Source organism: Pocillopora damicornis, chromosome 3 (assembly GCF_964200805.1).
Source record: "Pocillopora damicornis chromosome 3, jaPocDami1.2, whole genome shotgun sequence".
NCBI classification, from domain to species: domain Eukaryota; kingdom Metazoa; phylum Cnidaria; class Anthozoa; order Scleractinia; family Pocilloporidae; genus Pocillopora; species Pocillopora damicornis.
In genome coordinates this window covers 8,870,508-8,883,855 of record NC_142672.1, presented here as the reverse complement: position 1 = coordinate 8,883,855, position 13,348 = coordinate 8,870,508, and the positions used below count along the sequence as shown (strand labels likewise).

The window sequence follows — 13,348 nt, the reverse complement described above, 5'->3', positions numbered from 1 at the left end:
TGCCATCGTTGAAACTTTAATTACTGAAGCTTCTAATTACCCATTACTGAGCATACGTTATTTTTTGACCAAACAAATTTTATAAAAAGCTTATATAGCAAAATAAGAAAAGATAAATGAAAGTAAAATGTAATAACATTTTAATATTAATTTAGTATTGAATAATAAAGAGAGGGTTGAGTTTTAATTTTATTAATTCATTCTTTTTTTTTCGCTGCTGTCCAAGCAGTACAAACTTTTTCAGACAATTGCCTGTTGAGTGAGACCCACTTGTGGATTTCTTTCTAGTGACATGCAATCCAAAAATGTCAGAAAAGGCCATAGAAGGAGCTTCTGTCTTTATTTAATTATAAAGTAATTGTACAAATTGTTTCTCAAATTAATCAATAAACATTTCTCAAACACAGTAAAGGAATTTTAACATGGAAAACTGAGCTTTTCAATACTTTGTTTAGCAATACACCCTGAAACTGCCAGACTATGCCATTTCTATGTTTTTAAAGCATTGTAGTGTAAAATGTATAACTGGCTTTTGATGCTCCTTGCATCTTTTCCTTGGTAGTTCTTTTGAAGTTGAAAATGAGCAATACCAATACCTATACAAAATTTTTGAATTATCTCTTTAAAGATGAAATTATTTTTCATTTGAACTTTTAACTTGAGAATGGAACCAGAGATCTTTCAAAAGGTTGAAACCACAAACCATCCCAGAAAGGTGAAAAGGTGCCATTTTTTCCATCCAAGCTTCATCATATCTTATGTTAGCCAAAAAAAAAAAGAAACTGGCTGAAATAATAATTGCATTGGAAATTTGTTAATAGTTGCTTGAATAAAATTATCCTCTTTCAAACTTTATCTAAACTCTCCCAAGCTCACTGAGTCAGCATCTTTCGCAGTACAGGAGATGCAAGATTCTTTTCACCTGCCTTTTCCTTTCGTGGCTCAGTGATGATTTGCACTGACTTCTCCTCAGGGCCTGATTTCATTTCCCCAGTTTCTTCATTAGCAACAAACTCAACCTGACACCAAGTACCATGTCCACTGGACTCAATAATGGCATCAAGGACAGTTCTGGTATAAAGGCCTGCAATTTGAAGAAACAGTCATCACAGTGTTAATTAAAAACACCTGTAATGGAATGAAGTTGTTCTCATCCTCTATTGATTCTGACCTTGTATTGAGCTAAGAAGCAACATGCTAATTATAGAGGGCCACAAGTTCATCAGCTTTGGCTATTTAGTTTAAAATCCCTAATTAAAGTCTTTTTTTATTAATATTATTATTATTACTATTATTATTATTATTATGCCTTCATTAAAAAAAATTTGATTCTTAATCTATGATTTCTTGTCACAAGTTAGACAAAAAAAATCAAGCCACATGTTAATTGTGTTAGCTACTGATTTTTTGAACGCATAAGTAGGCAGTTGTCTGAGAAAGAGTCCTGCAACTCGGTGTCTTCCCATACACAATGTTGATAAAACAAATTGTGAAAAACACAAGGGTAGATATTCTGCCAAGTCAAGTGCATCTTTTAAATAAAATAACTTCCACACTACACCATATGGAATTTTGACCCACCAGTTTTTTTCAAGGGGCTCAGTCCCTCCCCCCATCCCCCCCCATTCCCCATACCCCTGTGCCTCCTCTTCTACCCATGTATTATCCAAGATATCAAACTGACCATCATGAAATGAAGCTGCACTGGAAATAGTCTGCAGATCAGCAATTCTTCGATCATCTTTATCAATGGATTCTTCAAATGCTCTTTTTATCTCTGACACCCACACTTCAAGACCTGTCAGAAAGATACTGGGTGGGAGTTTCTCCACATTGAACATACCCGGGATGCGGGCAATGTCTCCATAAATGAGTTCTTCTTTACCACCATTCTTCACTCCATATAAACTACCATTCCTCGCGATCAGCTGCCCCTTGGTACCATATATAGTGACAGTTTGAGAGTAACGTCCTGGAATATGGGCATTAAGAGAAACTGTCGCAAAAGCCCCTCCATTCAGTTTCATCTGAAAAGCTGTATAGTCATCACTGGATATATGACGAAAGCCTGAAACCTCATCTGTTTGAGGAATGAAGGTTTTTAGAGTACCATGAACTTCTACAGCTCTTTGGTTGGTTAAGAAGGAAACAAGATCAATGATGTGGGCCCCAAGATTGGTCAGCACCCCACCACCCATGGCCTGATCACACATCCAGGTGTAATTGTTACCTAGCAATGAACCCATTTCAATCTTACACTCGCAGATTAGTGGCTTGCCACAAAAACCTTCCTCCACGTATCGCTTCATTTTGATAAAGGCGGGAAGAAACCTGAGTTCGTGTTTGACAAGAGAAAGAAGCTTAGGATAATATTGAGCAGCCTGGACCATTCTCTCAGCTTCATCCTTGCTAAGACCTACAGGAGAATCACAGAGGACGTGTTTTCCGATAGAAAGAGCTTTCACCGCCACTTCAGCTCGAACGTGAGGTGGGCAAAGCACACACACTAAATCCACGTCTTCACGCAGAAGTAATTCGTCTATTTTAACTGTATGGAATGGAACTTTGTACTCCTCCGCCATCGTCTTCGCTTGCTGTTTTGAAGCACCCCATATTCCACTGACTGTAAAACCGGCTGAGCGTAGAAGCGGCAGAAGTATACGAGATGAGTTCCCTGTGTCAACGACACCGACCGAGGGAAGCATTTCGATCTGTTACAGAATTATAATCACGGCGAAAAGAAAAGGTCATTGGCTCGCAACTGACGGCAGTCATCTTATTTACTTCTCGGTAGGGACTGGGTTGAGACAAACCGAAGTTTGATCATCCCCCCTCCCCCTTCCTCCTCATCTTTTTTTTTGTTGTGTTGTGTTTTAGTTTTTTGTTTTTTAATATAAAATAATTGTAAGGGTCTTTTTCAGGATTTCTTTCCCGACCCTTCATTGAACGAGTTTTATAACATTAGCCCAGCTTAGCCAAACAGCTAGTTTTAACTTCTGATCCAACAAAAAGAAAGGCTTGATGTGAAAAAATACATTGACAATGTTTCTATTCGGTGCTTAGTCCGCGTCACACACTTTTGAAAGCCCCTCAACATTCATTGACATTTGGTAGCCTTTTTTTCCAAATGACACAACTGATTAAATTTCCTCTCAGCCAGAAAACATCTTGAAAGAAATTAATTCGAGAAAATATTTGGATTAGCCCTTATGAAGCCGTACCCTCCCCTTCCCTTCCATTCCACTCTGTAGGGAAGGGTATGATTACACGTGAGCTACAATTGGACGGACTCTCCCCAGACCTACCGGTTAGAACACTTACAAACAAAAACGAAAAAAGAAAAAAAAAAAAAAAGGCCACGTCGAATGAGGCGAATAGACCTTTCAACCAAATGTAACCAGGCTAAAAATCTTACTGATATTTGCTGCAGTAATTACTTGCTCTTGATTTAACTCTGTCTGTTCTGTTAATGTTAAAGGTTAAGATGGCTTGAAGCTCAGCCTGACAAAGTCCTCTTTCTCCCCTCGCAAATCATTTTAAAATTGCGAGCATTAGTTTCGAATTAATGATTATTCCAGGTTGTGACACCATAGTACGAGGTATTGCCAAAACAGGAACTGTCGAATAATCAAAGATCTAACTTGTTGACACAGCGAGATACAGAAATTTCGAAATAAACACTCAGCTGATCACGTGCCGTGTTTAACACCGTGAAACCACTGGTGGCAAGTACAAACTATCCGGTTCTCAGGTGATTTAGATCGGTTTGCGTATGTACTGTTCCCCATTGGTCTTCGGAATACTTGTTGCTCTCTCCTTAGCCTGGCTTTTTGGTACACAGAAGGATAAAGAGCTTTTGATAAAAAGTAAGTGGACTGCTGTTGAAAAAGCCTTTTTACTCTCTATGCAAGGTAGCCTATCTACTTCGAACCGGCTTATCCGATTCCGATCCAAGCGAGTCGTACACAATTTTCCTATTCAAATTTTGGAACCGGTCATCGTTGATTACCTTTTAGTGCAACCGGCGCTCTATGCAGTTACAATCGTCTGATGTCGCTGGGGATATTTCGTCCTGTGCAATGTTGTCCACCCTTTCCTGCAAAGCTAACGAACGCGAAAAAAATTTTGGTGTTTTTCGCTGAATTACCATCTCTTGGTCTGTTTATTCTTGCGTTACATGTTATTTTCAGCCAAATTTTTTTTCGAGGGAAGCGTAGGAAAATTTGTTCTTAAAATATCTTTTAATTTTACTATTCTCTTTTTATGTCAACGTTGCAGTTGAAACAAGATATTTTCAGTATATCGAGTGATTTTGCTGTGTGCAATCCTCGATGATGTTGGCGTAGACGAACAATAGAATAATATAATTTTAAAATTTGTCTTTTCAGAGAAGTAACAGGAAGGCAGATGTACAAATTTTCTATGTCAACTCTCCATTTAAAAGATTTGGAATAAGTTTTCTCCATCAGTTACATTCCATAAAGCAGCTTGTCTTAAACTAAAACGAAACTTTTTATTGCTTCGTTAAAAAGAGAGGCATATTGGGTGTCATTGCGAGCATTTTAAGATGAAGACAGATGGATATTATTTACAAGTTATTTTTTGCACTAAAGAACGAGGCCAATATTTAGCCCAATTGCCTGAACAAGGCTGGCCAATAAAGAGAAATTGTTTTTAATCGACTTGTGTAGGCAGTTTTTTTATAGTCAGAAAGTATATTGTTATGATTTTTATTTTTATTATTGGGGCAGAATAGCGGGGAAATGAACCTAATTTTTGCCCATTTTTTTAGTCATGCAGATCATGGGAATAGCCTTAAATTGGTTCCTTGGGAAAACTGTTTTTTACAGTAAAAGACTTTCTGCAACGTTTCAAAAAAGCTTGTTTTAAGTGACCCTAAACTGTATCCATTTACCTGAAAAGCCATGTTATTTTCAGTGGCAACACTTGTAGAATCCAACCAGACACGCGACCAAATGACTGAGTTTTGGAACAAACACTCCATGGCTCAAAGCGTTGAGGAAATGATGTTGGACAGTAAGGCAGAAACCTTGACGCAGGATGAGCACCCAGAAGTCATGGGAATGCTGCCAAACATCAAAGGAAAAGATGTCCTGGAGCTGGGAGCAGGAATTGGGTAATTAATGAAAATATTTTCCAATAAGGTGTTGCTTTTTGTTATGTGGGCTGCATGTTTTTGTGTTTGAATTTAAATGAGTTTATCTCAATTCAGGCAGAAAATTAGGGTTAAATTTCTTAAACCCTTCAACTTTCTCAATTAATTATCATGCAACTTCTCCCTATAATATCCTACATTATCCAGCAACAGGAATTGAGAATACTGAAACTTATCTGGTGGAAATTATTATCTTGATTCAATGCCAAATTCTCACAACTAATTTATGAGGAAATGTTTAGCAGCTAGAAGGGAGAATCAACAATCAGATCTGGAAAGTTAAAGGGTTACACTAGTTTGCTTTTTGTCTCTAGAAGTATGACCTACAGTGAATGTTTCCTTAAATATAATTGGTACTATATTTCCTTAAAGAACTGCCAGGCACTTACTTAAAATTTTGACTTAAAAGAGGGGAACTTGTTGGAAGGAAGAGGCTTAATCAAGGGGACCACTAAGAAATTATTATTATTAATTATTAAGAAACTATTAACCTGTACTGATCACACTGTAGTTGAAGGTTAAATGGTTAAAAAAATAAATTAGCAATAGAAGCAGGGTTTTCCATGTAGCCTATTATGAGAAAGTGAGGGAGGAGGGGAGTGCTTGTGACCTCAGGGGTAGGCACTTAGTTAGGAGAAGGTGCCTATTGGAGGGTGGGTGCTTATTTAAGGAAACACCGTATTTAAATCCCTATCAATCTCAGTGATATCAAATTTTCCTGTGTGCTGACAAAATGTTTGTGATCACTTTTCTAAAACACCAAACTTGAGCTTGTAAAATCTCCTCAGTTTCAATTTCTCTAAAAGACCACTTTATACAGGCAGCTGAATAGGCTTGGCATTTTGGGTGATTGCTAAAATAAAGTTTGACTATTAGTAAAGTCATCAAAAATTTTAGCACCTTGACAAACTTAGGGTATATAAAGCTTTCCTTTCTCATTGGATAGAAAATTTTGGGAACCTATACAGGCAATAGCCCTTCCCTTTAAATTAACTTACTTACCGTACCTTTTCTTCTATGTCAGGACTTTAATTGTGATTCATGTTGTGTTGTTATTGTTTCATCAAGTGTTGATCTGAGGAGCCTCTTGAAAACCACCTGTCTGGTGATAGAGGCTATCCTCCGCGCCCTGCGCTGCACTCAGAGTCAGTATGTACTTGACTGTTTGCTGATGAAGGTAAATATGTCATGGTACTGGTATCATCACATCCATGATGATGGATATTATTTAGTCTATGTTAAAAATCGTGCAATGATCTTATGATCTAGTATATGGGATTCTTACTGAAGCAAGATTTCTTAGTTTTTACCAAATCTGTATAAATCATTTAACTTAGACATGCTATTATTGTTAACTTCGGAATGTCAATTGATAAGGGTTCATATATTTAGATTAAAAAATCTTTCAATTACAGTACTTTGGATGATTGTTACATCTGTAACCACATAACATTTTTTAAGAGATAAGTCAATTCCCTTGCATTGATTAAATAGATTATTTAGTGAAACTCAACACTAAGCAAACATATCATTTGTGGCATCTGTATTTACTGATTTGGAAATAAATAGTTGTGGCAATTTGGAACCATTTGGGTGGACATGGAAAACAACATGGAATATCCTTAAAGGAGAATTTTGTTGAGTGTACAGAGTAAAAGCACCAGATAAACTGATTGATGCATTATGAAAATATTCTCTTACAATATGTCACTATTATTGTGAAGAAAAAGTCCCATAGTGTAATTGTTCCCATAGTAAGGCCACACTTGACTTGAAGCTGGATGCAACAGGTATGTCAAGACTGTGCCTTTTTTTGTTTCTTAACAGACGTTTTACTGGAGATATTGCACAGGAAGCTCGTCATGTTACTGCTGTTGATTTCATGCAGTCATTTACTGACAAGAACAAGGAAGTGAATGGCGCTAAGTTCAACAACATTGACTTTGTTTGTGCTGATGTAACAAAGCTGGAATTACCAAAAGGAAGGTAAATATCTCACAGTGAAACCATTTTATCAATGATGTTATTGAAAAGTGTTATATAACAGTTGGAATTTTTACTGTCCAACTAAACTGGTGAACATCTGTGGAAATAGATTAAACAAGGTAGCCTTGAGTCAGACCTAAACACTTTACACCGTAACGTCAGAATGCATATTCTCCATACATTTCCTAAAGTGCTAACAAGGAGAATTTTTTAACCATCAAGAGCTTCTCTCAGTGGTGATCATTTCCTTTATTCTTGTGACCCCAATGTTTGATTCAAAGGTGATGCAATAAAGAGAAACTACATGCTGGTCACTCTTAAGAAAACAGAAGGCTTTTTTTTTCTGTGACTGGTTAAATACAGTAGGGTATTCTAAGGAACCGGGTTGAATATGAGCTCTGTATATATCTCTTTATTGCGCTTGCAGACAAAACAGTGCTGTTAGATATTTACATATTAATTGCATGTATACATCTTACTTCACAAGTTTGAGGTCTATACTGAAAGTTACAGACCAAGATTTGTCAGCAGACAAAACAAGGTTCTGTAACTTACAGTACAAACGGAAAAGGAGGTTAATAAGATACTTGGTATATCTCTGGGTGTAAATAGAGGGGGAGGGAACTGCTGAACTGACCAATCATAGCACCTGTATTGACTGAGATATAATAAGATAGAGAAAAGAGCTTCTGAATAACCCAACTAACCTTCATGTTATCACTCTTTCTGTCGCAGCTATGATGTGATTTTCTCCAACTGGCTTCTGATGTACCTTTCTGATGAAGAACTTGAGAAGTTGGCTATGAACATGCTTCTGTGGCTACAAGATGGTGGCCACCTTTTTTTCCGGGAGTCTTGCTATCATTCCTCAGGGGACATGAAAAACTCAGAAAATCCCACAGTGTACAGGACTCCTCAAATGTACACAGAAGTCTTTTCTGCTGTCAAAGTGAAACTTCCTAATGGTAATTCCTCTTCCCTGGAAGTGGTGACCAAGCGTTCAGTGGAGGCATATGCAAAGGTAACCCCAGTCAGTAAATATGTTATGAAAGGGTACATACGAAATGTCTTTCTTTGACACCATTTATATGTCAAGCAGTCAGTTCTACCCAAGTAATGGAGGGTGTACAATTTGGAAGTCACTTCTCCCTCAATTCCATAGTGAGGTTAACACACTAAAACTTACCAACACACTAAAACGAATTACGGTCAACTCGCCGACGGACCAACTTGCCGACGCCAACTCGCCGACATATAAAATCGAGTAGAGACGTCAGCGAGTTGGTCGTCAATCCAATACAACTTATTAGAAGTTAAACATACAGAAAATTAAACGATATTTAGTTAAAAAAACACAGGTGAACATTGGTGAACATCTAACAGAAGCTTAAACATTGGTGAACATTGGTGAACATCACCAATGACTATAACATCATCAAGCATTTCTTTTTATTTGCAACAAAGTTTATAAGGATCTCAAGGCGAATAAAGCGAAGTAAACATCACCAATGACTCACACAACTCATTGGCGTCTACAGCCAATGATTTTCACACAATCACTCGTTCGCGTCTGAAGTGGATGTAGTCATTGGCAATGTTTACTTTACTTTATTTGCCTTGAGATCCTTATAAACTTTGTTACAAATAAAAAGAATTGCTTTTTACTAAAGATCTTATCTAGAAAGCCAAGTTTTCTGAAAAAATCTGACCGATTGTCATGATGAGTCTTTACAGTGTTGTTGTCACACAGTAACTCGTTTGTGTTTGAAGCTGTTAGAGTCATTGTGATGTTTACTTTACTTTATTCGCCTTGAGATCCTCATAAACTTTGTTGCAAATAAAAAGAATTGCTTTTTACTAAAGATCTTATCTAGAAAGCCAAGTTTTCTTAAAAAATCTGACCGATTGTCATGATGAGTCTTTACAGTGTTGTTGTCACACAATAACTTGTTCTTGTTATTTGATGAAGAATGGTTGCATGTAGCATTTTTAAGATTTTCTCAACAATTTACCAGTACCTATTTCCAATTCATGTTGGACAACAGCATAGAGATAGTCAACTTTCATTCCCAAGAATGCAGAATTATAATCCTGTTCAGGCCTGCTCCTGATGTAGTGTAATATATTTTGCAGCACAAACAAAACAAGCACCAGTTTTCCTGGTTGTGGAAAAAGGTGATGTTAAAAAATGGAAGCAAAGGAAACATGCAGGAATTTCTTGACAACAATCAGTATAACAAGGCAGGGATCCTCATGTATGAAAGAGTGTTTGGAAAAGGCTTTGTGAGTCCTGGAGGGATGACAACAATGAAGGTGTGATGACATGCATTGAAATCTGAGGTTATATCTTCATTTTACAGGGTAGTAGCTTCTTGTAGCTGTGATCAAAACCTTGACAAATCTTTCATCCTTATCTCATTTTGTATTTCAAGGAATTTGTTGGCCGACTGAATCTTCAGAAAGATCAGCACATCCTAGATTTGGGGTGTGGCATAGGTGGAAGTGCCTTCTACATTGCTAATGTGAGTACCAACTGAAGGATTTCTGATCAGTTATTCTTTTTGTAACAGTTTCTTGTACACTAAATTAAGGGAATTGCCATGCACATCTGAGTCACAACTGTCCTATATCATGAAATTGTTTTGTTTCAGACATACCACGCTCATGTCCTTGGTATGGACCTGTCCACAAACATGATCAACTTTGCTCTTAAAGCATATGAAAGTTCTAAAAGTAGCCAGGTGTGTGAAGAGAAGCAATGGTTTTTTTTCTGCCAATCTTGAAATCTTTTGTGTAACTTGGTCAAAGAATAATATTCATTTGCTGTATTGAAAAGGTCCAATTTGAAGTAAGTGATGCCTCAACAAGAGAGTTCCCTGCTGAAAGATTTGATGCAGTGTACAGCAGAGAGACCATTCTTCATATAAAGGACAAAAAAGCCCTTCTCAAGAAGATTCTGGTGAGACATACTTGGCTTATTGCTTGTAGTCCTTTATTCTGTTAAGGGAAACATCAATTATATTTCTTACATTAGTCTTTTGTATTACTGGGTAGTGTGGTAAACTTACATGTATATTTGTTATTGTAATAGGATATTTGTAAAAATCTAACCGTAATGTTAGTTACAAGGAATCAATAACATTGCATAATATATTTGGGATGTCTATAGCTCAGTGACCTTTTGCATCATACTGAAAACAAGCCCCCTTGACTTAACTTTTTTTAGGTAAGCAACCCAACCATTAATTTGGACATCATTTCAGCATTTACCTCTAAAGATCTGGTTAATAATTCTCCTTTCTTTTTTGTCATGCATTTTAAACAACTGAATGTAGATGAAAATGATTTCATATTGATGAGACACCCTCCAGCTGATAAGTTCCTATTCTCATCATCTGTTTGTTAAATGATTTACTGGTGCTGCTAAGATAAAAATTAAGGGTTGGATGTCAATTACGAAATGTTTGATAGCTTGTTTCAGCTGTTCAGTTAGTAAACAGAATGTAACAGGTGGACAGAGAAGATATTGTAACCCATTTACCAACTGTACACCTGATGCAAGCCACTCAATTCATGGGAAATTGTACTGACTGTAACTACAGGAAACATCACATGCACATTTTTTCAAGTCTTTCATTCACAAAGACACAAAATGATTGTTTTATCTTACAACAGAGTTGGCTCAAGCCTGGTGGACAGTTACTGATCACAGATTACTGTTGTAGTCGTGGTGAACACTCGGAGCAATTCAAAAAGTACCTGGCAGAACGCCAGTACCACTTAATTGATGTTGAAAGCTATGGAAAGGTGAGTGTGTTCAGGTTTAGTGTAGCCAAAGTCTGGTTCTTAGTCAGCAAAAGAACAGATGAGCAAAATAGCAGGGGAGCTGCAATGAATGAGAACCTCTTACATATGTTTTAACCCATTCACTGCTGGCACTGGAGATGTAAAATAACCTGGCCTCTCAAACTCAGAACAAGTTAGATATATTAAAAAAAAAAAAAAAAAGGCAATATACTTTGGCACTGGACTTCTCCATGGGGTTGACAGCCAAGGGGTCAATGATGCTCTTCAACCCCAACTTTGGTAAATTAGATTTAAGTTTCTATCGGAATGGCTGAGAGAAATTAATTAATCTTTTTCAAAACTTGATATTCTGTTTGAATCTTTTCACAGATGTTACGTGAAGTTGGATTTGAGGCAGTCACAGCTGAAGACAGAACAACACAGTTTACACAGATCCTAGAGAGTGAACTGAAAAATTTTGAAAAGTCAAAAGAGGAGTTCATCAAGGTAATTAAATTGCTACTTTGTTTGTTTTTTTTTTTTCCTACAAAAATCTTAGTTTGTTCAGTGTTAAAATATTGAAAAAAGAAGGAGCTGGCATGTTGAAGGAGGTATTGCAAAATTTATTTTAAAAAAGATACAGCAGGACATGAAACTCTACCCTCGTAGTCTAGGGGTTTCAATAGCAGCTGGTTACCAGTGGTCATCCCTCACTTAGCAGACCTCTTACCACAATCTTTTTAGCCTGGGAGTAGGCTATTTGTGTTCATGTTTCATCCTATGGCCCCTTTTCAGGCATGGCAGACCATAACACCATCAGCACCTTCTCCTCAACCTCTCCATCAATACTACACTTTGAATTTTATGTTATTTATTTATTTTATGTGCATCTTATGACTTTGCTTATGCTTTCCATCCAGGACTTCTCAAGTGAAGACTACAGCTCTTTAGTGAATAGCTGGACGAACAAACTAACTAGATGTAGAGGTGGTGAACATACATGGGGAGTTTTCTATGCCAGGAAGCCAGTTACTTCATAACTAAACAGATATGTTCATGCCAGCAACACAGTTGCTTCTGGATTGAGATGTAGAGGATCCATAGCAGTCACCTCTAGCAACCTTAAATGAAACCATAATCTGTGTTCTGATAATCATAGGTATATCTAGGGGCCTCTCAATATTGGCCCATTCAAGTGGGCTGGCTTTGCTCACATGACTCCACCTCACAACTCTGTTCATAGCAAAAATTTGGTTTGATTTGGTGGGTCAGCCCATCATTTTTCTCATGATGATCTCTGAAATGGGGCGAGAAAATTTCCACATGATTACTCCAGCGCTGTTTCAGTGTGGCTGATGGCCCTATTGATGATTTACTTTTCTTCTTGTCGATCAACTTGTAATTTTTGATATGAGTACTTTAAGAAGGCTTTAATTTCACCTTGATTATCCTATTCTGGCTGTTGGTCAGTGGAGACAAGTGTAATAGTGAAGTAGAAGTTGGGGGTAACTCCTAACACTGCAACAATTCTTTCTGTACTATTCTTTTTTCTTTTTTTTTTTTTTTAATCATCCCCAATTATAAAGAGTGTGTTACAGGTTAAACCTTGTTACACATAATTACATTTTCTACATGAACAAGCATGGCCCAGTGATCAGGCTTGTGCAAGGAGGCCCCAGGATAAAGATGTTGGCAAAACAAACCCCAGGTTTTTTATCCTCTCCTCTAAACAGCTGCTTCAGGGCCGATTACAGTGCTCTTAGCTAGATGTGGACCAACAAAAGTCAAATATTTCATAAGAAAGATTCTTAAATAATTGAAGAAACCTTTTTATGCATAACTACAAACGGAAGAGTAGTTTTACTGTAAATTGATAGACATAACGAGAGAGATTTTCATACCAAAAATAATTTTAAAAAGGTATATCCTATCGTCCCTATGACTTTATTATTGAGTTTATTTAATTAAAATTTGTGCTCCCTGTTTTTCTAATGGTGTTGTTTTGTTGTCATCATGAATAGATCATATGATTTCTTGAAAATGAAGTGTTGTTTTGTTGTCATCATGAATAGATCATATGATTTCTTGAAAATGAAGGGAGAACCTTAAGGCAGCTGCGAAAATAGAAGCGTTCTTTCTCGTTGGTGCTCAAACCTTTCTATTTCAAACAGTGACTTGGCCTTTAAAACCCGTGCGGGGGTTATATTTGAAGTAATCGCTTCAGTATCATCGCCCAATACTAGTTGATGTAAAGAAAAATAGCTCCTCTTTGTTTCTGTCCCTTTGTCAAAAGACAAACTGCTCCGAGAGCCGAGCTCATTTAACCTTTTGAGCCCCGAGAGGATAATGCTCGTTATTATATATGCTTGCTTATTTTCAATTTTTTTTATTGTTGAAGAG

The 13,348-nt window shown here is 37.0% G+C and overlaps 2 protein-coding genes across 3 annotated transcripts; one reads left to right on the top strand and one right to left on the bottom strand.

Annotated features, from left to right (window-relative positions):
* Nucleotides 1–321: 321 nt before the first annotated feature.
* Nucleotides 322–3,638, bottom strand: LOC113680657 (glucose-fructose oxidoreductase domain-containing protein 1). The gene is made up of 2 exons (XM_027197690.2): nucleotides 1,685–3,638; nucleotides 322–1,084 (listed from the first exon to the last, which is right to left on the bottom strand). The coding sequence occupies exons 1-2, from the start codon at nucleotides 2,703–2,705 to the stop codon at nucleotides 873–875; spliced, it is 1,233 nt and encodes a 410-aa protein (XP_027053491.1). The 5' UTR covers nucleotides 2,706–3,638; the 3' UTR covers nucleotides 322–872.
* A 62-nt stretch (nucleotides 3,639–3,700) lies between these two features.
* LOC113680704 (uncharacterized) lies at nucleotides 3,701–12,940 on the top strand. 2 transcript variants are annotated; one of them, XM_027197755.2, is made up of 11 exons: nucleotides 3,701–3,866; nucleotides 4,939–5,137; nucleotides 7,004–7,162; nucleotides 7,898–8,183; nucleotides 9,296–9,475; nucleotides 9,595–9,684; nucleotides 9,814–9,903; nucleotides 9,999–10,121; nucleotides 10,838–10,969; nucleotides 11,339–11,455; nucleotides 11,869–12,940. In XM_027197755.2, exons 1-11 carry the CDS (start codon nucleotides 3,773–3,775, stop codon nucleotides 11,986–11,988), a joined length of 1,590 nt encoding a protein of 529 aa, XP_027053556.2. In that variant the 5' UTR covers nucleotides 3,701–3,772; the 3' UTR covers nucleotides 11,989–12,940. The 2 variants fall into 2 exon arrangements, with proteins under 2 accessions (XP_027053556.2, XP_089056529.1); XM_089200403.1 differs by having other exon boundaries at nucleotides 3,711–3,866; nucleotides 4,793–5,137.
* Nucleotides 12,941–13,348: the final 408 nt, after the last annotated feature.

Excerpts from the sequence above, each read along its gene's own strand:
- LOC113680657 (XM_027197690.2), bottom strand. The coding sequence starts at position 2,705 with ATGCTTCCCTCGGTCGGTGTCGTTGACACAGGGAACTCATCTCGTATA. Across the intron at positions 1,085-1,684 it reads TGCAGCTTCATTTCATGATG|GCCTTTATACCAGAACTGTC; the intron begins GTCAGTTTGATA and ends TTCAAATTGCAG.
- LOC113680704 (XM_027197755.2), top strand. The coding sequence starts at position 3,773 with ATGTACTGTTCCCCATTGGTCTTCGGAATACTTGTTGCTCTCTCCTTA. Across the intron at positions 9,685-9,813 it reads GTGCCTTCTACATTGCTAAT|ACATACCACGCTCATGTCCT; the intron begins GTGAGTACCAAC and ends GTTTTGTTTCAG. Across the intron at positions 11,456-11,868 it reads CAAAAGAGGAGTTCATCAAG|GACTTCTCAAGTGAAGACTA; the intron begins GTAATTAAATTG and ends CTTTCCATCCAG.